The sequence below is a fragment of the Meles meles genome, chromosome 13 (assembly GCF_922984935.1).
Source record: "Meles meles chromosome 13, mMelMel3.1 paternal haplotype, whole genome shotgun sequence".
Lineage (NCBI taxonomy): Eukaryota > Metazoa > Chordata > Mammalia > Carnivora > Mustelidae > Meles > Meles meles.
In genome coordinates, this window is record NC_060078.1 from 81,762,760 (window position 1) to 81,785,801 (window position 23,042).

The following is a 23,042-nucleotide window of genomic DNA, read 5'->3' on the forward strand; positions in this document are numbered from 1 at the left end:
GCTCTCCACTCTGTTCCACTGAAAACCAAACACATTTATCTGAAACATAGTTACCATCCGCAAATAACTCTGGCCCCATGACTCGAAAATGTTGTTTTAATAAGGTCATGCCATGGTATTCTCCAATAGGTAATTTCCGTCTGAAGTCTGAAAGCATGAATACGATATTGGAAGTATGAGTATGCGGAAGGGAAGAAATATCCTTTCTTTCCCGGGTCCCCTGGTGCCCACCCTGCAATCGGGCTGCAGGTGGGGCCGTGCTCTATGCTCTTTGCCCGCAGTCCTGGGAGGAGGGGGGTGGGCGACGGCCCCCGCCCCGGAGCGCAGCCACGCACTGGCCTCCAGCCCGGGGCGTCTGTCGGGGTGTTGCACGTTCTGCAGAGGCATGAGTGCTGCCCTGCTGGGGGGTCTTCCCGGAGGAGAGTCTGGCATCACGGAGCTGGTAGCAAGACCTGCCAACCGCCAGCCCCAGGCTTGCCTGCCCTCCGAGAAGGGACTGCCGAAGCCCGCCACTAGGTGGCAGAATGAGACTGTGTTAATCTCGACGCCTTCGCTCTTCCCCTGCTTTCTCCTGGTTTCCTCAAGAGGAGCAACGCCTTCCTTTGAAAAAGTGGTTTAGAACATCTGACCTTGGAATTAGGATTTAAGAACTTCCTTTTTACTTGTCTGTTTCTGTCCCTGTTCACCGCTGGCCGATCCTGAATCGGGGATGTCCCTACAGACCCTTACTGGTTTTGTGAGTTCTCCCTTTGCAAACCCCTCGTCTGTTCCGTCCCGAGGTGGTGGCATTTCTGCCCCAGGAGGATGCAGACTCCATCTTCCGACTCGTTCCCTGATGCGCTCCAGGAGCGCGTTTGCTGAATGCATGGGCCTCGTCCGTCTTCTCTTGCCTTCCAGCCGTCCATTCTGTCTTGCTAACCATCCTTTTGTCAAGTTCTCTTCAGGGAGTCTGCATTTCTGGAAGCATGACAGTCAGACTCCATCCATGATGCCCTTCACAGGTCACCTACAGCCTGCCTGCCTTGTTGTCTCTCTTATTTCTGAGCATGAATCCTCCAACGAGATCTGTTTACTGTCCTTTGAACAGACCCTGATTTTTTCTGCGTGTATGTTCAACTGTTTTCCCTGTCGGACCAGTGTCCCCTCACCCCACCCTTTCTTCCACAGGGTCAGATTCTACCTCGACTGAGAACCTTGTTACTAACCTATTATTGTCTGCCCCTCTAACTTCCTATGACAACTGTGCATTTCATTCATTCACTCACGATTATCCTGTATTTCATTCATTCGGTCTGCATGTATTAATGAGTACCTACTATGTTGCAGACTCTGCTGGATGCAGGGGTTGTGCACTGAACAAACCGACAAAAATTCCTCCCTCATGATGAGAAAAACAAATAAGAGATATAAGTGAAAATGCAGAGTAGGTAAATACAGATGGTGAGAAGACCAAGGAGAAAGTGTAGGAAAAGTTGGGGGTTTGGAGCAGAGGTAAAGAAGGTTTCCTTGAGAAGGTCGCATCTGGCTAAAGAAGCAGCTGAGGCGGATCTGGAGTCTGGAGAGTATCTGAAAGAAGAACATTCCAGGTAGAAGAAATAGCAAGCAAAGCCCCCTTGAGATGGGACTGGCCAGGTATGTTCCAGGAACCCTGGGGAGTCGAGTGGGTGAGGAGAAGAGGGCAGGGGATGAGGTCAGCGAGGCTGTCGCTGGGGTCTGTGGCCGGCCAGAGCGGTGGCGGGAAAGCCAGAGGCGACTGCTAAGCTGTGGAGGGGCAGGGCCTGGTTGACATTCTTGCTCTCTGACGATCGTTCTAGCTGCTGAGGTGAGAACAGGCCCAGGGAGGCGCAAGGCAGCCATTGCTTTTACAGTGAGTGAGGTGGAGAGGATGGAACCGGGCGAGCCATAGCTGAGTTTAGGATGGTTTGAAAGACAGACTTGAAGACTTCGCTGGTGGCTCAGATACGAGATGGGAGAGAAAGAGGAGCATCAAGGGTTAGATCTAGACCTGCCCCTCCTGGACAGGCGAGTCAGGCTGCGTTAAACCTCAGCTTCAGAGTCTCTGTGCTTTAGGACAACAGTTTCCCACAGGACACTCTTGGTGTGTTGGCTGTGGCTCCATTCCACGGTGTCTGACTTCCACGTCCGCCCGGGCTGAGGGAGCAGCCTCTGTCTGGAGGTCGCCAGTCACTGTGGCCGTGGGCAGAGGGCAGGCCATACTGTTTCTAGAAGCTTCCACCCAGAATGATACATTTCACTCCTGCTTCTGCTTCCTTGCTTAAAGCAAGTCCTACGGTCGTGTCTGAGTTTGACAGGGCAGGGGGAACAGGACCCTTGTTCTGTCCCCAAATTGTCCCCAAATATTTGGGAACAATAATCTCATCTTCCACAGGTGGTGTGAGGGGACTGGGCCTGAGCATTGCCAAGAACAAAGATGGGAAGACAGGGGTGGAGAGAGGAGGAGAGACTCAGCGGGGGCATCAGGTGGTGGCCAAGTAGAGATGTCAGGGAGCAGCAGCTGGGCAAGGGGACAGTCCCCAGCAGGAGACTGGATTGGAACTGGGGGCAGAGGGAGCATAGAGAGAGAGGGCAAGTCTGACAACCAGCTCTTTAGGTGTTCCAGTATTGGGTTTCTTAGGTTCCATGTTTGTTCAGCTGCCACATCAAATATTTGCTTAGGGACTAATAACAAAAATACAGGCGTGTGTTAGACTTTCGGCTCTGCTCTACTGTGGTAAAGTCCCAAGATTGTCTCATTCATTTAGGTACCATGCCTGGGCCGTGGGAACCTGCACTTTTTCCACGAGCTTGCTGAATGCCTTCCGTTTGTCCCCCCATGGCTGGGCGGCAATCGCTGCAGAGTACCAGGGCCCCTGTGTGGGTCTGGTACTCTCCTGGCATCCTCTCGATTCAAGGGAGAGCCTCCAGCCTTCCCTAGTTGTGCCAGTGACTTCTGTTTTCTGAACAGTCGTGTGATTCCTCTTTCTAGGGAGTGAAGGTGCTTCTTGCTTCAGCAAGACCGGAGGATACTTAGCAACACTGGACCTTACTGGGAACACTCTGATTTTATGGTGGTCTGAAAGGATGCTAGGTCTTTGACCCCTGACACTGAATTCCATTGAAGCTTGGATATGATACTCAATTTTTGCTCCTCAAGGTCTTTTCAGAAGCCACAAATCCAGGGTTCAGTCTCTCCGATTCCTGGTTTCTACGAATCCTATAACGATAGATACGGACACGCGCTCACATAACGAGGAAATCTACCTACTCTTGAACTCACTTTGGGCTAGGTGGATCTGTTTTCGCTGGTGATGATAATGATTTTTAAAACCATGCAGTTTTACTGAATACTTATTTTGGTTTTAGAGCTTTCACTTTTATGGTAAATATATTTATATTGACTTTTAACTGTCTTGTTTTCTTGGTTTCTTAACTCAGATGTTTTTCTTCATGCCACTGGTATCATTTCTTCATTGTCTTTGTGCTGGTTTCTTCTTTGTGGATGACGTGATGTATCAGTTAGTATCTGTTATCTCTTGCTGCATAACAAACCACCCCCAAACTTAGTAGTTGTGCTTAAAGCAAAAAAAAAAAAAAAAAAAAGTCCTGTGTTTTCTCCTGACTCTGCAACCCGGGCAGGGTGGGAAGGGACGGATGTGTGACTTATCCTTTGCACTCAGGGCACCCTCCATCTAGGAGGGAGACTGACAGCAGCCGAGGTGGGATCATACAGGAAGTAGGTAGCATTCACGCATTGCTTCCTCCTGCTCTTAGCGACTTTTAGAGCGTGCTGATTTGATCACTGGGTGTCCTGATTGTGCGTGTCTCCTCCCTTCTAGGGGATACGCAACAAAGCATGTTGTGGAAGGTCTGGAACCACGAACACTGTACAAATTCCGACTGAAGGTCACCAGTCCCTCTGGTGAATATGAGTACAGCCCAGTGGTCTCTGTATCTACAACCAGTGAGTATACAAACACCACACCCCTTTATCCAAAGATCAATGGAGACAATGAGCCATATGGAGGTACAAATACCCTGCCTCCTGCTGAGCCTTTCTGGAAGCAGAAACCCTTCCATTTAAAAAAAATTTATTTATTTGAGAGAGACAGAGAGAGCATGAGCATGAAGGAGAGGGAGAAGCAGACTCCCTGCTGAGCAGAGAGCCTGATGTTGGGCTCGATCCCAGGACTCTGAGATCATGACCTGAGCTGAAGGCAGAGGCTTAATGGAGTGAGCCCCTCGGGTGCCCTGAAACGCTCCCATTTTTCAAGACTGTGCTGCAACTGTTCACTGGCTCGGCCAGGCGGCAGCAGGAGGGAAGTTGGTGCTTTTACAGACGGGGAGAGCTGTGCTGGGCCCGGCCCCGCCCTGGGAGTGCACATTCAGGACTAAAAGGACAAAAGGGTAGAGTCGCCTTTCCTAGGAAGAGGGCAGGGGGTGTGGGCCGAGAAACAGTCTGCCTGTCCGGCTGTGCCTTGGGTGACAAGGCCTAGAAAGTATTTTGTCTCTTTTGAACCACCTCAGTTTTCTGTTTTGACACACGACTCGGATTCCGGGGGGGGCTGTGAGGAAGAATGAACACCCACCAGCACACACCCACACACGCACATACAACACGCACACACACACACACACACACACACACATGCATGCAAGCGTGCACGTGGCGAGGGGCTGGCCACGCCGCCTCTGACCTTGCATGTCCTTCTCCCGGTCCCGCCTGAGGGTTCCGATGTTTGCTGCGATTGGTATTTTGAAGTGTTTTAAAGATGTGTGTGTGTCTAGAATGTGGAAAAGATCAAAATGGTCGGAAACGCTCTTCGCGGCCCACTCGATGAGGGCACAAACATCTTCTCTCAGTTGCACAATGGAGGTCTTCCTCCTGCGAGTAAAAGTCATTTTAAAGTTTTGGCCCCTATTGCATAGGGCGTGTGTGGGTGCACACACTTCCATACAGGAAGAAAACATAGCCTTGTCCTTCTGTGGCTTTCAGCCGTGTCCTTTATGCATTTATTTGGAGAGGTTTTTTTAAAATTTAAATTCAATTACCCAACCGACAGTACGTCATTGGTTTCAGATACCACGTTCAATAATTGATCAGTTGCGTGGACCACCCAGTGCTCATCACCTTACGTGCCTCCTGGATGCCCGTCGCCCAGTTACCCCATCCCTCCTCCCCCTGCCCTCCAGCAGCCCTCGGTTTGTTTTTAGCGTTAAGAGCCTCTCAAGGTTTTTCTCATTTGGATTTTTATGTGGATTAAAGATGATTAAGGTTTTGAGTTAGCCTATCACCTCTTAGTTTGCAGACAGGGCACGGGGGAGTTGGGTCTCAGTTTGGCAAACTGAGAATTCAGTGACAGTTGGGAGGGGTGTCCCTGTCCCAAGGTGCCCTGCTCTCTGCAAAGACGCATAATTTCCACGGAGACTTTCTGAGTGGAACGCTCAGTTACAGTGACGCGGGTCAGGAAAGAGGGCTTGTCCTTCCTGTGGTGGCGGTGAAAGCATTTCCTTCCTCTGGGAGACCAGGAGCCCTGGAGCTTTTAGGGGAAAAGGCAGAGCGGCGGAGTGTGAGTTGGTCTCTGGGGCAGGAGAAGAGTCGGCAAAGGGGAACCCAGTGTTTGGATGGACTCTCTAGGGGACGCTGGGCTACTGTGCTCCCTCCTGTCCCGCTGGCCCCAGCCAGCCACGGCCCCTCCTGCACTCCTCTGCCTTTGCCCCTTTTCTCTGGAGCGTCCGGCCTCAGAGCCCCCTTTTCCCAGTGCCCCTTCCCCGCCTCTGCCTGCCACTGTCCAGGCACAGCTCTGCTCGGGGGCGGTCCCTTGTGTCCCTGCTGGTACCCGGCTGGGTCTCACCCCCTCTGATAACACCCAGCCCATCTTATTTTATGTATCTTTCATCTTCTTCGTCTCCCACTGACTTGTGTGCTTCCAAAGTGGAGGACATGATGGGTCAGTCATGTCTGGTGTAAAAGGTCACGGTGCATGGGTGGACGGATGGGGAATGGGGAGGCCCAGAGGCAGAATTAGGATGAGGAGGGAAACACAGATTTTCTCAGCTCACACTCTTGCCTGTGGGGAGATGCACGTGTGTCCCACGGGCTGGGCAGCATCCCCTTGACCTGCACGGGGAAGGTGAATAGGATGCAGAGCCAGCCACGGTGAGCCTCTGCTCGCCACTGGCATCTTTGCTCCTGCCATATCCATGCCAGGGCAGGGGCTGCAGGACCCTCCGGCCAGAGCTGATGTGGCGCTCGCTTCCCATTCAGAGCTCTTCGGGAAGGCAGAAACCATTGTAGCTTTCCATCAGCTGGCCAGGACGGTGCCGACTTCCTACTGAGCTGGCTTCCCAGAGGCAGCCACAGAGAGGTGGTCTGGGGTCCAGAGCATTTGTCCCCGCAGCCCGTGGCTTCCGTGGGTCACTAGACCAAACCTCCTGCAAGGACCAGGGTGTGATGGAGACATGGTTCCTGGTGTTGATCTCACACAGGGCTTCCTGCTCCTTTTGCAGTCTGGTCACAGCGCTGGGCTGCTGGGGGGACGGACTCTCAGACTTGGGGGGCTCTCCTGGGTGGCAGTGGTCCCGGACCCTCTTCCTGCTGACTGCTGCTCCCTGATACTATTATTCTATTTATCATACCCAAAGCAGACTCCCTTAAGGAGGTTGATCATGCTAAACGAAGAATTAAAAATGTGCATATTTTCCAAAACAAGTAAAAAATGCTTCTGTGGGTTGATCCCTTGCGTTCAGTTTGAAAGTGTTTTTAATGAATCACGAAACCATGTACTTTGTTTGAATAAAGGATGCTCAGCTCTTTTTATTTTTTTAATTCCAGGTAAAGTACACAAGACTCTTGCTTAAATGAGGCATGCAATTTTAATCAGTTGGGCCCTTAAAAAGAGAAAAGCAGCTTCTGCTTGTTAATTGGCAAATCTCTCCTCCAATGAGCTCATCATTTATTCACTGCTTCTAACAGAGACTGAATTCCACCCAGGAAGGTGTTACTGCCGTGTTAGAATATCTGCGGCCACATCCGCCACTAAATGACCCTCTTACAGAACAGGGCAATGGCTTTCCCCTCCTCCTGGGTGTCCCCTCTCCTGGCCCTGCCTGATGAGTTCCATCCAGTGCGGTGGTAGGGCAGGGGGGCGGGGGGGGGCACTTGCAGACATCCTGCCCGGGGCGGCATGGATTTAGCATTAACGTCAGCCGAACAAACCCGCAGAGGCACAGCCTGGCTTCTCTGCATTCGGTTGTACGTATGGATGGCGATCCCCTGGGCCAGGCCCTCCATGTCTTCGAGGATTCAGGGGTAGGAGGAGTGGAACGTTTGGCTCACCCTGGAATTTCCTCTCTTTGTGACTCTTGCCTGTAGTGGGAGGGAGAAAAAACTGCTCCGCTCCGTTCTGCGAACAGGACCCTTTCACTTATTCCTCTTCTGATTCATATAAACGGAGACTTTCACGAGCCCAGGTTGAGCTGCGTCTGGTCTGGTGCTGATCCTCAGGACTCTCTGCCTTCCCGGCAGTGGTCTGAGCGGGGTTAATGAGTCAGTGCCGAGAAAGAGCATCTATGCCCCGAACGAGAAGTATCGCTTCCTTGCGCGGAAACTCCGCAAACAGGGAATGGTTAGCCGTAGCGCTGTGCTCCTTCCCTTCTGGGAGGGGTCCTTTTGTCCTCAGAGTAAGTTATGAGGGCTCTGATCACCTCTTGCAGAAGCTGAAATAGGGCAATACATTCCTTTCAGTGATGGCCTACTGTCAAAATACCCTGGTCTTTGCTGCACACCGTCCTCACGCCTCTAAGCACGATACGACTTTCTTTGATTTTCCAATATTTGCATGCTGCAGGCCTCCTGGGTAGGAGGGACCAGGAAGTGCCCCCCCCCCCCAAGCCAAGAGCTGGACTGGCCAGGTAAGACCGACGTTGTAGACTGGCGGTGGGTCAGAGCGGAAGCACTGCGGATGCCACACGTGCTTTTAGAACTTGGTTTAGGATCTTAAGAAGTTCGCGCTTTCCTGGAACTTTTTAGGCTTTGGCATACCCTTTCATTTACCACTTTGTTCCGGGGGAGCACGTTTGTTTATTGACGAAGTCTGCTTGTTTTCAAAGTTTAGTAAGGTGGGAAGCACATGATGAGTTGCTTGGCTACCTCAGCACGGAGCGAAGCGAGCTCTGACGTTGCCCACGCTTACCCGCTTGGTCTCAGACAACTCACTCTGCCTTCCTGGCTCTCTTTTGTGGTCTGAAGAATTAAAAAAAAAAGGATGGTGTAGAGTCCTAGATAGAGCTTAATGGATAATATTTGAATTAGGATGTCCTATTTTAAAATTTAGTAGAAATAGGATGAGCTTCCAATGTTCTTCTAGATGATTCTATGCGATAGTTGTTTTTGTATTTTTGGTGGCCGTTGAAGTTTGTGAGTCCCAAGAGGGAGCTGGCTGGGGGTGTGTACCACCACCATCCCACTCCTCCCCTCCTTCCTGGGAAGTGAGAAGGAAGGGAAACTTTCCAGGGTTTATTTCGTCCACTAAAGCAGGGATGCATCACCCAACAGATCATTTTAAGTCCATCGTACTCTAGCCCAGGCTTTCTCAGCCTTGGCGCGTTGACGTTTGGGGGCTGGATAATTCTCATTGTGTGCAGGTAGGATCGTCAGTATCCCGGGCCTCTACCCACTAGATGCCAGTAGCACCAACCTTTAAGGTGTGATAACCAAAAATATTTCCAGGTTTTACCAAATGTCCTCTTGGTGGTGGCGTTGGGGTGGGGGGAGGCGTTCCCTTCTGGAGCCCCCCCCCCCACCCAGTGGAACCACCGGGCTAGGCATGATCTTCCTTGGAAGGTCAGGGACAGTGGGGGGCCTTGCCCTTTGACGGTTTATTGTGATACTTTTCTTTGAAGCTTTTGGTCTAAAACTATGTGTGGAAAGATAAGGAAGCACAGTGTGGCTAAAAAGTGTTTTGGAGATTGGCAAGCACTCGCAGACAAAATTGGCATTTCAGAAACAGTTTTTACTTGGCTTTATTTTATTTATTTATTTTTTTTACCAGGAGAACAAGGGGATCAGCTAGAGGTCGTTCTGCCGTGATCACTGCACCTGCTGGCCGCCCCACCCCGGTTTCCCAGTTCATAATGTGCCCAGTTACAATCTTCCATGGAAACGAGTAGAAAAGGGGCTCCGGGGCCCAGGAGTTCTCCCTAGCGGACCTCACTGACCGGGATGGGTACTGAGTTTACAGTCCCTGTCCCAGGAGTTCTCCCTAGCGGGCCTCGCTGACCGGGATGGGTACCGAGTTTACAGTCCCCGTCCCAGGAGTTCTCCCTAGCGGGCCTCGCTGACCGGGATGGGTACTGAGTTTACAGTCCCTGTCCCAGGAGTTCTCCCTAGCGGGCCTCGCTGACCGGGATGGGTACCGAGTTTACAGTCCCCGTCCCAGGAGTTCTCCCTAGCGGGCCTCGCTGACCGGGATGGGTGAGTGAGCCCCAGGAGTCAGTCTCGGGGCAGTGCGGGAGGACAGGTCGGAGATGGGTGTTTTCCTCCAGGGTTTCAGATGATGACAGGTTCGAAGCCGGTGCTACTGTGTAAATGGCAAAGGAGAGGAGCACGCTGGTCTTGTTCTCTCTGGGACCCTGAGGGTCAAGACTGGGCACGCAAGTGACTTAATAAACGTGTGAGTGAATGGAAGAGACCTTGTTGCTGACTGGAACTGGGGATTGTGAACTCAGTACCCATCCGGGTCAGCGAGGTCTGCTCCAGTGTGAGGGGCGGGGCGTGACAACGGCGGGGACAAGGACAGTGGCCGCTGCCCTTCCCCCCGCCTCCACAGCGGATGCGTGTTGGGTATTCAGGATGTGCCAGGTGCTCTGCTAAGTGCTTCGCGTGTGTTCCATTTACGCCAAACCATTCAAGCAATGAGAAACGCACAGGAGTGTGAAGCAAGCCCTGGAAGACGGGCTTCTCTCCTTTGGCCGTTTATTGTCACACTCTGCACCTTTCTGCACTTCTGTTCTCCTCGAGGACCTGACGTTCCCCCCACACGATGGGACACCCTCCCTTCCTCCCCCCTTCCCCGTGTTCCTGGAGTCGTTTGCAGGCTTCCCCTCCTTGCTCCTCTCTGCCTGGCAGGCTTTCCCTCGTCATCGCGCTTTCTCATGGTGCTCCCCCCTCTGTGAACGGGCCCCTTCTGCACCCCAGCCCCCCAGCAGCTCCGGGGAGACCAGGCCAACGTGAATGTTATATTCCTGGGAAGCACTGAAGTTTTGGATGTCAAATGTTACAGCAATTTATTTTTGTCGTTTGTTCAAGTAGTTTAGAGACTCTTTGGCAAACAAAACCAGCATGTTGCGACGATCGTGGGGCTTTTCCTTGCTTGTAAGAGACATTTAGTAAGTCTTAGGAAATCTGGAAGGATTATTTTCACCTTTCAAAATACCATGCACAAAGCAGTGCTTTTATAACTTGAGAAGGTCCCAAGTCCTTAGGACGATCTGAATGTTCTTAAAATAGGGAAACAAGGCCTTTCTCAGTAGAAGAAGTGGAATGGGAAATGTAAGCCACACTTCTCGAGTAGCCAAGTGCCTTCTTGGAGGGGAACATGAACACCCACTCAAGGCTGCGGGAGGCACGTATCCGGAATGAATATTCTCTCATTCGCCTTTGGTGACTGTTTTCCATATTTCTTCAGGAGAACCCATGAGCAGCGAGCACTTTCACCGAGCTGTCAGTGTGAATGATGAAGATTTGCTGGTTCGAATACTTCAAGGAGGGTGAGACGGCTCCGCCCTAAAATTAAAAAATTTCTAATGCCAGCAAGTACATAGAAGTGCACTTAACTTTATTTCCCCTCCATTTTCCATGCCTTTGAAATTGCTCCAAAATAGATCTCCGGTGACTGGTGGGAGTGGAGCAAAGTCAATAAAGATGACCTCTGAGCCCCGTGTAAATGCTCGATTTTGTAAATATCTAATGAAAATTGAAAATGAAAATGAGAAGTCTGGGTATCTTTCTTTCTTCCCAGAAATAATTCCTGACTCTTGCTTACAGGCCATTTAGGCAAATTTCACCGCTAGGTGCCCACATCTACCTAAGGAATCATTAAATCCGCTGTTTCTGATTCAAAAAGTCGGAAAACACTAGAAGAAAAGTAGCAAATACATTTGCTGCCATGGGATATTTGAAGCCCTCGTGTAATGAAAGGTGAACAATGTTACGTAGGTTCTTTTTGAATCAGTAGTTTTGAGGACCTTAGAAGACCAGTCATTTTGCAAACAGGGCCCTTAAGTTGGAGGAGAGAAGGACCCCACGAAAAACCAAGGCTTCTGAGCTGGTGTTGCAGAGCTCTGCTTTGTGCCTCCGGTGGCCTCCAGGGAGAAACGCAGGCCTCCCCCAGCCCAGACGCTTGGTGGAGCGGAGTGCGGGAGTGCTGGCTCCCCTCTGTTCTGGAAGGCGGTGGTGCCTGTCCCAGGGTTTCCACTGCTCACATCGTGGTTTTGAGTTGAACGGACAGCTGTAAGCGAAACTACAGCAATTTCCCTTCCTGTGAATTCGAATCCTTGAAAAATATTAGGCAGGATGGTTTGAGACAACAGAAACTTAATGGCCCAGAAGAAACTGGAATTTTCGGGGAAAATGAATTGTTTTAGTCACCTGTGTCCTGCAAGAGACCTCAGCTGTGACTCTGAGGAGAGCCACGTGGAGCATCTTAATCTCTTTTCTCTGTGTTTTTCCCCAAGAAATGTTAAGGTTGACGTTCCCAATAAGTTTGGCTTTACTGCTCTGATGGTCGCTGCCCAGAAAGGTTACACCAGGTAGGCCTCCTCCTCTCATATCTCTGCGTGGCTGAACATTTCCCTTCTCCCAAAGGCTCCGGTCAGAGCAGGGATGGGAGGGAGAAAGGCGTGGGCAGGAGCCCCCTTCTTCTTGCTTTCCAAAACTCTACCACGGACGGGCTGCCCCCAAACTCGGCTGTTTGCAGCCTGAAGTTCTACACCACACAGGAGAGAATGTAAACGTGTAGAATCCTTTGGTGAGGAGGAGAGGTAGCCAGTAAATTCTGTTTTACAGTATATTTCATATGTCCCAGGAAAACTGGTTATTGGAATAGGAGTGTCTTTAAAAAAGAAAGAGGGAAGGATATTCATTCTGGAAAACAAACTTCCCCGAGAGGTTGCTAAGGTAATTTCCCCCGATACACTCTATTATCTCTATGCCACACAGAGGCATACACACTAGTGGCTTATTTTACAACCGTATTTATATTGAACTACTGAAGTGCCATTTTGGAAAAAAGACCTATATTTTATGAAATTCTGCCATTTGAAAATATATTTAAAATGGCCATTAAAGAGACAGCAAATTAGCTTGACAATACAATGTGTTTCATGTGGTATAATTTGTTTTCAGTGAATAATTCCTGTGAGGAAGAAGCCCCCAGCCCCACCTTTTTTTTTTTTTTTTTTTTTTTTTGGTGTTGAAGAGGTAGTTTTCTGGTTTAATAATGTCCTTTGAAGCCAGCCGGCCTCTGAAGGTAGAAAAGAAAGTGTGGAGATTGTCTGAAAGGTAGTGCTGTGTGTGTTCCCGCATTACTGTGGGTTCCTACCCATCAAAGCTGCGTCTCCAGTGACCTTCCGATGTGTCTCCTGCAGGCTTGTGAAAATCCTTGTTTCTAATGGCACAGATGTGAATCTGAAGAACGGAAGTGGCAAGGACAGGTGGGTGGTGGATATGCCCCGAAATGTCCCCCTACTTCGGTGACCAGGTTTGTACCCAGACGGTTTTTGTTTTAACCCAAATATTTGCAGCAGCTTCTTTCGACTGGGCTGTATCCCAAAGGAAGGAGGTCGATGAGCAAAGCCCGGCTTATTCATTCGTTCTCGTATTCCTTCACGCGCCGGAATGAAGTGGGCTATACCTTGTACAGCCGCCACCTGCCCTCGCTCTGCGCCCAGCACACGCTAAGTGCTCAAGTGACCGGTAGCCGTGACTGTAGCCATGGCCAGGGCCGTGCTGGGCATTTGGCTGTGCCTGTGACACTTGGGGCCCCCTCCAGGGATCTCCTTACACTTTGCCTTACTCTCTTAACTAAGCCTCTTAGGGGTTCCCAAAGAAGCACAAAGCAGCCACGATGAAAGCTATGGCTCAAGAACGTCCTGCGGTGGAGGCGTGGAGCACCGCATGGGAGAAACCGACAGGAAGAGCATGATACTTGGAGACTGTACTCAGACAGATGAAAGAATGCTCTACGAAGACTTAAAAATGATCAGTATTCTAGTAAAAAACCCTATACAGTAAAATGGACCAATTTCTTATAAATCGAAGGAAAAAAATCAATTTAGAAATGATACATGGCCATGGTTATAGAGAAAATCTTTGGGAAATTTAGGAAGAAAAAGATGGAATTTTGGAAGGGCACCTAACAGTGCCTAGCAGTGGTGATAGCGGAAACCTAAACGTGGAAAGAAGGTGGTGCACTGCACGCCGGTCCATGTGATACTTTCACTGAAATTGTCTTTTCGGTGGTACATTTTCTGGGAAAATGTAAATGTGAATCCCCAAAACCAACCCAAGACACAGAAAATCTGAAACAACCCATATCCGTGCAAGCACAACCAGTATCTGTGCAAGCAGTTAGAAAACTTAGGAAGGGATTATGAAACAGACCCGTGGCGGGACTGTTGTGCCCATGAGGAATGGGAGGGATGTAGGTAAAGGCTGTGGATAACTTACTTAGCAGAGGGGTAGTTGGACCGTCACCAAGCACGCCCTTACTGCCGGAGTCTGACTGAGAAAGCAAGCTCTTCGTGTGTTCATATGCGTGCAGATGGCTACGTCCCTTCCATCCCAACTCGGGGGGTCATGCGGGATGTAAGGATGGCTAGACTAGGACATTTCTCAATGCAGTAGACCAAAGGTGAAAACCTAGGTATGTGCAGAGGCAAAACAGAAATTTGGCATAACTGCGCAATTTTCTCTAGTTAAAATACCTTTACTCTTTGAAAGTGCAGGATGCTTTCAGTCCTGCGGACAGCCTCTGCGGATAGGAGCACCAGCCTGTGGTGATGGAGAGAATCCCTTGATTGCATCATAAAAGCTTAGTTAACACCTCAGACGACCAGCGTCATTCCTAGTGTTGACAGATGGCTTTGAAAAGTTAGTCAGGAAACCCACAGGAGTGGGTGAGAGCCATAGAGCTCCACGTCACATCCAGACTCCCCTGTGGTCAGGTCGTAGGACCTTGGGCAGTCACTTAATCTACGAGATAAGGATGATAGAAGTCCTTACAGAATTGTGCGTGTTTAACAAGTCACTACAAGAAAAGTGAGTAAAAACAGTGCCTGGCATGTTTTCTTGTTTTGTTACTTCATGACTGGTATTTTGAAAGATTTTTTTTTTTTTAATTCGACAGACAGAGATCACAAGTAGACAGAGAGGCAGGCAGAGAGAGAGAGAGGAGGAAGCAGGCTCCCCACCGCGCACAGAGCCCGATGCGGGGCTCGATCCCAGGACCCGGAGATCATGACCTGAGCCGAAGGCAGAGGCTTAACCCACTGAGCCACCCAGGTGCCTCATGACTGGTATTTTGGAGTGCTGGTCAGCCTGGTGAGAGATGAAATGTATGAGACCTGGCTCCTTTCTCGCAGCGCCCAGTGAGTCAGCTTTCAAATACTCAGACTTAATAAGGAAATTTAGTAAAGTGGCCAGCTACTATTTAACAAAAAAATTTTTTTTCTTAAATAACAGCAATAATCAGTTAATAAGTATATTGAGGGAAATAAAATAGAATAAATATCTAATGGAAGCGAGAAATTTGTATTAAAAACCTTATAAAAATGAGATTAAAAGGTTTAAAAGAATGGCATATACCATATGTGGTATACCATATACCATACCTATACCATATGCCAGAATGGCAAGATCGAAGACTGCAAAATTTTCAGTTTTTCCTAAATGAATATATAGACCAGCATAGCCTCAAATGGAATTATTCTTGGGAGCTTGTCAAAATGATTTTGTGGTTTCCCTGGAAGAACCAAGGGATGACACCATCTATTAACTTTGTTGAAGAGAAATGCGGAAAGACTTTCAACAGTCATTAAAAAGACTTGTAAAGTTTTAGTAATTAATGTAGTATGAGACCAGTACAAATAATTGAAGAAAAAAAAGATCTATAGAATGAACTGGAAAAAGTTCTCCCTATACGTCAGAACTTCGTACGCGACGACGGGAGCAACACACACTAGTGAGTATCGGAAGAAGAAAAGTTAAATTCTGGCCTTGTATGGCATGCATCAAAATAAATTCCAGATGAATTAAGAATTAAATAGAAAAGACAGAACCAGAGAAACCATAGCATGTGTCTGTCTGGTCTTCTAAAGATTTTTTTTTTTTTTAAGATTTTATTTATTTATTTGGCAGAGAGATCACAAGTTGGCAGAGAGGCAGGCAGAGAGAGAGAGAGAGAGAGAGGGAAGCAGGCTCCCTGCTGAGCAGAGAGCCCAATGCCGGACTTGATCCCAGGACCCTGAGATCATGACCTGAGCCGAAGGCAGCGGCTTAACCCACTGAGCCACCCAGGCACCCTCTGTCTGGTCTTCTAACGAGAAAGTCAGAATCACTGAAATAAATCACTAAGGAGAAGATTAAAAGTACATAACACATTTTAAAAAATTAATTACAAAGTAGAGGGTAGCCTGGGGAGAGATTTGCAAATATATTACCGACAAATGACTGGCATATTTAATGTGGGGGTGGGCGTCTGTACCTTCCCCACAAGATACACAGTAGATACGAGCAGTTTACAGAAGACAATTCAGAGCAGAATAAATTAAAACATTAATATGCAAAAGTGCCAGTAATAAAAAAAGTAAAAACTTACTGTCCTATTGTGAATTTAAAGAGGATAGTAGTGTTGGTATAGTGAGTAAAAGGGACCCTTATTGGTGCAGTCGATACAATTGTAAATGGACATAAGGGCTCTGGAAAGCAACACATCTAACGGGAGCCTCACGTTTGCACTAAGCATTTGGCAGTCTGCATGGGAAGAACGCATGGCAAAGCCTGGCTGGCAAAGGGCCGCGTTTGCTCTTTTCTGGGAGCCTCTGAGACCTGCAGGCCTCGTAAGGATCCAGAGAAGCGGGTTTCTGCTTCCGCTCCAGTCGCGCTCAGGGCTGAGCCTCAGAGCTGGACGTCCTGTTTATCACTCGGAGACTTTGTAGAATTTCCCTGTTGGGAAGACTTCCTTCGGCACTGCCCCCCACTGCCCCCCCCAATCTGTATTTTGAAAAGTTCAAACATTTAGAAAAGTGGAAAGAAGAGTACGGTAAATTTCTATGTACTTGCCGCTTAGGTTTGGCTGCTGTCAACATTTTGCCCTTTTTGCTTCTCTTTCTACATTTTTTATTCGCCTTTTTCTCCTTACTTGCCCATTTCAAGGTTAATAGGCATCCGATTCCTCAATATTTCCTTCGGTTTTTCCATGTGGGGTGTGGCCGCTAATCTCTCCTTTGTAAAGATACAGTTTCCTGCTGAAATTAGCAAATAACCTATGGGGTCATCATGGTGTGAATATCCTGTTCTCTGTTAACTTTTACCCCACGATTTTAGCATCCACTGATGGGCCTTACCCAGACCAGTTATTTAATTGGAATTGCCAAGTGTGATTCTCTAATTCCATAATGTCGTTCCTAGTGACTGGCTGGCAGGCTTCGGAGAAAAGGGCTTTCCCTCGTCACTTGACGATGGGCTACATTTTCTTCTATAAAGGCAGAGTAAATGTTTTTATTTAAATACAAATATTTAGAGTATGGAATTGGCTTAATACCCATCTATAATAATGTCAAATGAGTATTTTTCTCCCCTCTGCCTTTTTTGAATATCTTCACAGACTTGTGGATATTTTGAAATCCAATATTTTACTCAATTTACAGTGGTTCCGTTTTTAAATTGAGATGTAATTCACACACTCCTTTGACATTTGGCCCTTAAAGAACATATGAACGATGCTGTGCCGCTGTCACCGCGGTCGAATTCCAGAACATTGTCACCAGCCAGAAAGAGGCCCTGTGCTCACAGGCAGGCACTCCCAGTTTCCTCTCTCCCAGCCCCTGGAAGCAGCCACCCTGTCAGTTCGTCCCCGCGGATTTGCCTGCTCTGGGCATTTCACGTAAACAGTCCTACAGCGTGTAGCCTTTTGTGTCCAGCTTCCTTTGCTTAGCGTGATGTTTTTAGGTTCATTTATGTCGTGGCATAACATCAGTGTTTCTTTCTCCTTTTTATGGCCAAAGAATATTCCATCATATGGGGTGCCGCATTCTGTTTATCTGTCCATCTGTGGATGGACACGACATTTCATAGGAGTAATTTTCATGGCTTTTCCACTCCCATTAGGATTGCTTGGTTCAAACCAGGCAGGGTAAAACAGGGACCGGAGTGTGGCGACTGTACTCAGAGCTGTTGCTGCCCCCTCCGTATGTTGCAGCCTGATGCTCGCGTGCTACGCGGGACACCTAGATGTTGTGAAATATCTCCGAAGCCACGGCGCGTCCTGGGAGACCAGAGACCTCGGGGGCTGCACGGCTCTGCACTGGGCTGCGGACGGAGGCCACTGCAATGTCATCGACTGGATGATAAAAGACGGCTGTGAGGTATGGGATCTTCCTTCTCAGCCACACGTGCCATTAAGACCTTGCGGTGCCGATCCATGGGATTTAGGAGAAGCAGAGCCTTATGTGGAGTCTTTGATTAGCTGAACTTAGAAATGCTGCAGAAAGCTCTCTGACTTACCAGTAAGAAGGTTCCTGAAGCCCTGGGAAAAAAATGTCTTTATAGAGCCGATACGATAGCTGAGGCTTCACATTGTCATGGAGGTTTGTCTTATTAGGACAAAAAGAAACTGCTGAATCCAGAGCTGGGCCTGACGATTCTTCTGCTTATTTATGCCGGTGTCCATTCGCTCATTATCTCTTCATTCAATCTGTCCACAAAGCTTTACCGAGCACCGGCCGCGTACTAGTTGCTAGCTCAGGTCCTGGAGACAGGAGACGTCGAGAACTCTTACAGCCACAAGGCTTCTCACTGCTCTTAGAATGAGACTATTTTTATTTGTGGTTTGCTTTAAAGATTAACCACCACACAACCCTTCCCAAGAGCAAACTGACCATATCACAAACAGAGCATTTCAGCTCCTTGTGCCTTTACCTTGAAGCGGGCGTGTGGGTAACCCTTCTGGTCTCGTGTTATCAGACAGTGCAGACTGGACTTAGTGAATAGAACCAGCGTTGTTGGGCTTCTGTAGCTGTTTGAAGATGAGTCAACAGAATTAGCTCAATTATGGTAGCGGCTGATAACTTTGGAGAACTTTAGTTCAAGGCTTGAAAGAAGTTAAATAAAAATTTCAAGGCATGGAAATAAGGAATGGTAAACAAAATGCTCTCCTAATTGAGATTGCCAGATGGTGTAGAGTATGGAGAAATTAAACTGATGACCTGGAAAATAAACTCAAATTGAGAGGAGTCATGTCTCCTGGAAGATGTTAGCAGATCTGTTCTGGCTTGTCTCTGAAGTGTGACTGAAGGAAAGCCTTGCCTGTCGCAATTGTGGGGTCTCCCTGGTTGCCACTGCTGTCTGCAGGGGGCTGAAGAAAGGGTCTTTTGAAGGAAAAACCTCCGTAGCTAAGATAATTCCCTTTTATCACATTTTTTTTCTCTTTTAGAAACATGCACGAGAGGTGGGAAGGATTAGCATGTGGGCCTCGGTGGTGGGGCAGGGCCGCACCTGCCCTGGGTGGTGGTAAGAGCCGTGGTTGCCTTGTTTGCTTTATGATGAACTCTGCTCATGCTTCGGTCTCAGTAAAAGTCTGTAGTTAAAAATGAAGGTTGACCTTTGCTGAAAGAAGGGCAGGTTTCTGCCATGAGTATTTAAATTCTGTACTTTTGGAAAAATAAACTTCCTGGGCTTCAGATATGAGCATGTTTGTTTGTAGGTAAATTCTTTTTTTTTTTTTTTGAAAATTAAGATATCATGTATTATTTGATTCAGGGGCACAGGTCTGTGAATCATCAGTCTTACACAATTCACAGCACTCAGCATAGCACATACCCTCCCCAAAGTCCATCACCCAGCCCCCCTCCCCTCCAGCAATCCTGTTTGTTTCCTGAGATTAAGAATCTCTTATTGTTTGTCTCCCTCCCCAGTCCCAGCTCATTTCATTTTTCCCTCCTTCCCCCGACAGCCCCCCACCCTGCCTCTCAAATTCCTCATATCAGGGAGATCATATGATAATTGTCTTTCTCTGGTTGACTTATTTCACTCAGCATGATACCCTCTAATTCCATCCATATCATTGCAAATGGCAAGATTTCATTTCTTTTGATGGCTGCATAGTATTCCATTGTGTATATATACCACATCTTCTTCATCCCTTCCTCTGTTGATGGACATCTAGGCTCTTTCCATAGTTTGGCTATTGTGGACGTTGCTGCTATAAACATTCGGGTTCACGTGCCCCTTCGGATCACTACATTTGTATCTTTGGGGTAAATACCCAGTAGTGCGATTGCTGGGTCATAGGCAATATGACCTATTTCCTAGGTCATATTTCCAACTTTTTGAGGAACCTCCATGCTGTTCTCCAGAGCGGCTGCTCCGGCTTGCGTTCTGTCTGTGGGTCAACTTTATCTTTTCCTGTAGCATTGGAGCTACAGGAACGTTCCCACTAAAGATTTCTGTGAGGTCGGTTGGTGGCAGACCGTGGATGTCAACAGGAGTGCCTCCGTGTTCTCGACAGAGGGGCCGCCCCGTGTTTGGGGGATGGTAGAGAGGGGTCTGGGAGCCAAGCAGGGCACTGTGGCCACCATTCGAGAGTATCATGATTTCCTACTGACAGTGACGGACTGGCATGGGGAAGCGTCTCTACGTTTAAGGAGCCACGGGACCTTAGGAAAGGCGTTTGACTTCTTGGAGATTTGCTTTAATCACCGGTAGACCAGCAATCAAAGCACCTACCCCATTTAACCCTCAGACCCAAAAGAGAAAATGGGGGTGAAAGTTCACGGAAGACCCCATAAAGCACCAAGTAAAACAAGGCGATGATTTTATTATTTAAACACAATGGAGTCTGCTGCTCCGAGCTTATTCGTTATTTGCATGAGAAAGAACTGCAAATCCGGATGATGTTCAGGGGATAATCTCCCTACAAATAACCTGGCCCATCCTAGGGACTTTGTGGCAGTCCCTAGTTTGTTCCTGCATTCTGGTGTTTTACTGACATGCTCGACTAATACTCCTGCAACAGAATGAGGGGCGGCGTGTGTGTGTGTGCTGCGTGCACACGCACCTATCACCTTCGGTATCGTCCTTCGGGGATCCGTGAGGTCTGCCCTGGAACGGGGGGAGGCAACGCTCACATATTCTTACTCTAGAATAGGGTTTTTAAAACATGACCTCGAGAGCTCCCAATCCTGGATGACTGGGAGTTTGGGGAAGGTGCTAGGTTGGCCAACTCTCAGATTGGCATTTGGGTAGTAAATCTGGACGCTTTGTGTGGATTGCACCAGTAGTTCTCCTGCTTAAAGTTAATCCATGTTGGTAAGAGTAAGGGCGTGTGTCTATGTTACTGTCTTGTTCCAGAAAGGAGTGAAAGCTGCTTACAGAGACACTAATAAGGAAACAAAGTAAACTTTAAAAAAAAAAAAAAAAGGCGAGGAAAGTTAGTTGAGAAAATAAGGTCTTCAAAAAAAGACTTTATTTATTTGAGGGAGGGGGGCTGAGCAGGAAGCTGTAGGTGGGGCTCAGTCCCAGGACCTCGAGATCAGGACCTGAGCCACTTAACCCACTGAGCCCCCCAGGAGCTCCCATCTTTCAACCCTTTGAACAAAATGTAGATGAAGTTGCCGGCGGGATGTCCTGGGCCTCTCAGCCCCTGAAAAGTCCTAACACAGCTTCTCACCGCACGTGAATGTGAGTTAGCTCTGTTCCCTCGAGCCTTCCCAAGTCTCATCCCTTACGGGCTATCCAGCTCAGGGGCATTTGGGCAAGGAAACATTCCTTTGTAAGTTTCTGATGGATATTTTTAAGGAAAAAGACACTGGACTAAGAGCAGCTCTTCCTCTGGCATAAAGGTAGATGCTGTGGACATGGGCTCAGGATGGACCCCCCTCATGAGAGTTTCTGCGGTCTCGGGAAACCAGAGCGTCGCGTCTGTGCTGATTGAAGCTGGAGCGGACGTGAACATGAGAGATAAAGACGGAAAGACCCCGCTCATGGTATGCCTCTCTTCAGAACACAGCCTGGCTTTGCGGGATTAAGGTCAGAGCTGCTTCTAGAATTAGGCAATTCTTGTGAATTCAGCTCTGTATGAGCCCTGGGTTTTCGCTGTCTGTATATTCCCCACTGGCCTGTTAATAAAGGCATGATAATGTCACTGCGATATTTTTGTTCTTTTTACAACGATTTCTTTAAGGATTACTGGCCTCAGTCCCCTGGGCCATTGTAGCAGCCTAAACAGATCTGTTCCAACAAAGAACATGCTGCTTTCTTGTGCTGGTGTGGGCTAACATTTCTCCTGTCCTTGTAGTGCGGAAGAAGGCAGACTCGGCTCGGTTTCCTTGCACTCGGCGTCGCTGCAGAGCGAGAACATGTGTCTGTCGTGTGAAGTCACAGCGGCCCTGGCTGGCTCTGCCTTCTTGGGAAAGCCTCCGGCCGATTTCCCCGGGCCTGCCATGCATGGGGTCCACCCTGGCTACCAGCCTCCTCCTCTGTGGGGAGGGCAGACTCGCTCACACCCCACTGTCGTTGGTTTTTTAGGTGGCCGTGTTAAATAATCATGAGGAATTAGTTCAGTTACTTCTCAACAAAGGGGCAGATGCAAGTGTGAAAAATGAGGTAAGGAACTCAATCTTTATCTAAAGCCTTTCCCTGGAGAAGAAAGAAAAAAAAATATATATATATATATAGAGAGAGAATATTGTATTGTATATAATTGTATTAATTGTATGTAATTGTATACTGTTATATATATATAACTTTTGTTTTCCCTTTCAGTTCGGCAAAGGTGTCCTAGAAATGGCCAGAGTTTTTGACAGACAGGTTGGGATGTTCTTTCTGATTCTCGAGGCTAACTTTGTGGTACTTTAAAGAACCGCGAACCTGGGATGATGTTCACCTGTTTTTGTTTATCCAGAACGTGGTCTCCTTACTAGAAGAAAGGAAAAGAACCCAAATGACCAAGAAGTAGTCCATCTGCTGACCGGGGCGGCGCTACTGATTTCGAGAGCCCAAGCGGAACACTGTCAAAACGCAGCCGTTGAGCTAGAGACTAAATTCCGCATCTTTGGGGGCCATACATTTGCTTATTTATTTAGTTGAAGATTCGGTGACTTTTGTAATGTACAACTGTTCCCACTTTGAAATACATCTTTTTTTTTTTTTTTACCTACGCGCGTGCGCCTGTGGTGTCCTTATTGGGCGTCTGCCGCGTGGGGATGTTTTCTTGCCCTCGTGCCTTTTGCAGTTAGACACAAAGCCAAATATTTATGTACTGGAGCTGCACAGACACGGATCCCGCACCTCCCGCTCCTGCCCCCCGAGCTGTCCTCCGAGCCGCTCCAGGACCTTGTGGGAATTCTTCCCCTCATGTGTTTTCAATTACGACCTCGGCGCTTGGCTGCAGGCCTCCCAGGCCGTGTGGTCAGGCCGGTGTTCCTTTCTGGAGGGAAGCTCCTGGAAGCCCAGGAGGCCCCGTGAAAAGGTTTCTCCTCAGCTGTTGGCCTCACATCAAAGTAAAAAACAAAACAAAACAAACAAAACAAAAGCATTTCAAGACTCTGATTCTGCCCGTTAGAGGAGTCTGGTGGAGGCTCAGTCTTTCTAGAACAGACCTGTCTGAGAATGCGTTTGCGTATCCTTATGTCAAAGGAAGACCCAGCCTGCTGGCAGGCCGACGTGTGTTAAGGCAGTGTGTTAAGAGCCTGCAGAGCAGAAGGGGTTTTGACACTGGGCACGCAGCTGGAAGGCAAGCAGGCAGTAACCACAGCGAGGGCTGCCG

At 48.5% G+C, this 23,042-nt stretch overlaps 1 protein-coding gene across 1 annotated transcript in view; it reads left to right on the forward strand.

Annotated features, from left to right (window-relative positions):
- FANK1 (fibronectin type III and ankyrin repeat domains 1) overlaps positions 1-22,364 on the forward strand; it is a 102,543-nt gene extending 80,179 nt beyond the window's left edge. The window contains exons 3-11 of the mRNA XM_046026979.1: positions 3,837-3,961; positions 10,686-10,767; positions 11,734-11,808; positions 12,646-12,711; positions 17,478-17,643; positions 21,118-21,261; positions 21,803-21,880; positions 22,040-22,084; positions 22,179-22,364. Coding sequence (XP_045882935.1) covers positions 3,837-3,961; positions 10,686-10,767; positions 11,734-11,808; positions 12,646-12,711; positions 17,478-17,643; positions 21,118-21,261; positions 21,803-21,880; positions 22,040-22,084; positions 22,179-22,232 — 835 coding nt within the window. The 3' untranslated portion in view covers positions 22,233-22,364. The remainder of the gene's footprint in view (positions 1-3,836; positions 3,962-10,685; positions 10,768-11,733; positions 11,809-12,645; positions 12,712-17,477; positions 17,644-21,117; positions 21,262-21,802; positions 21,881-22,039; positions 22,085-22,178) is intronic.
- The last annotated feature ends 678 nt before the right edge of the window (positions 22,365-23,042 follow it).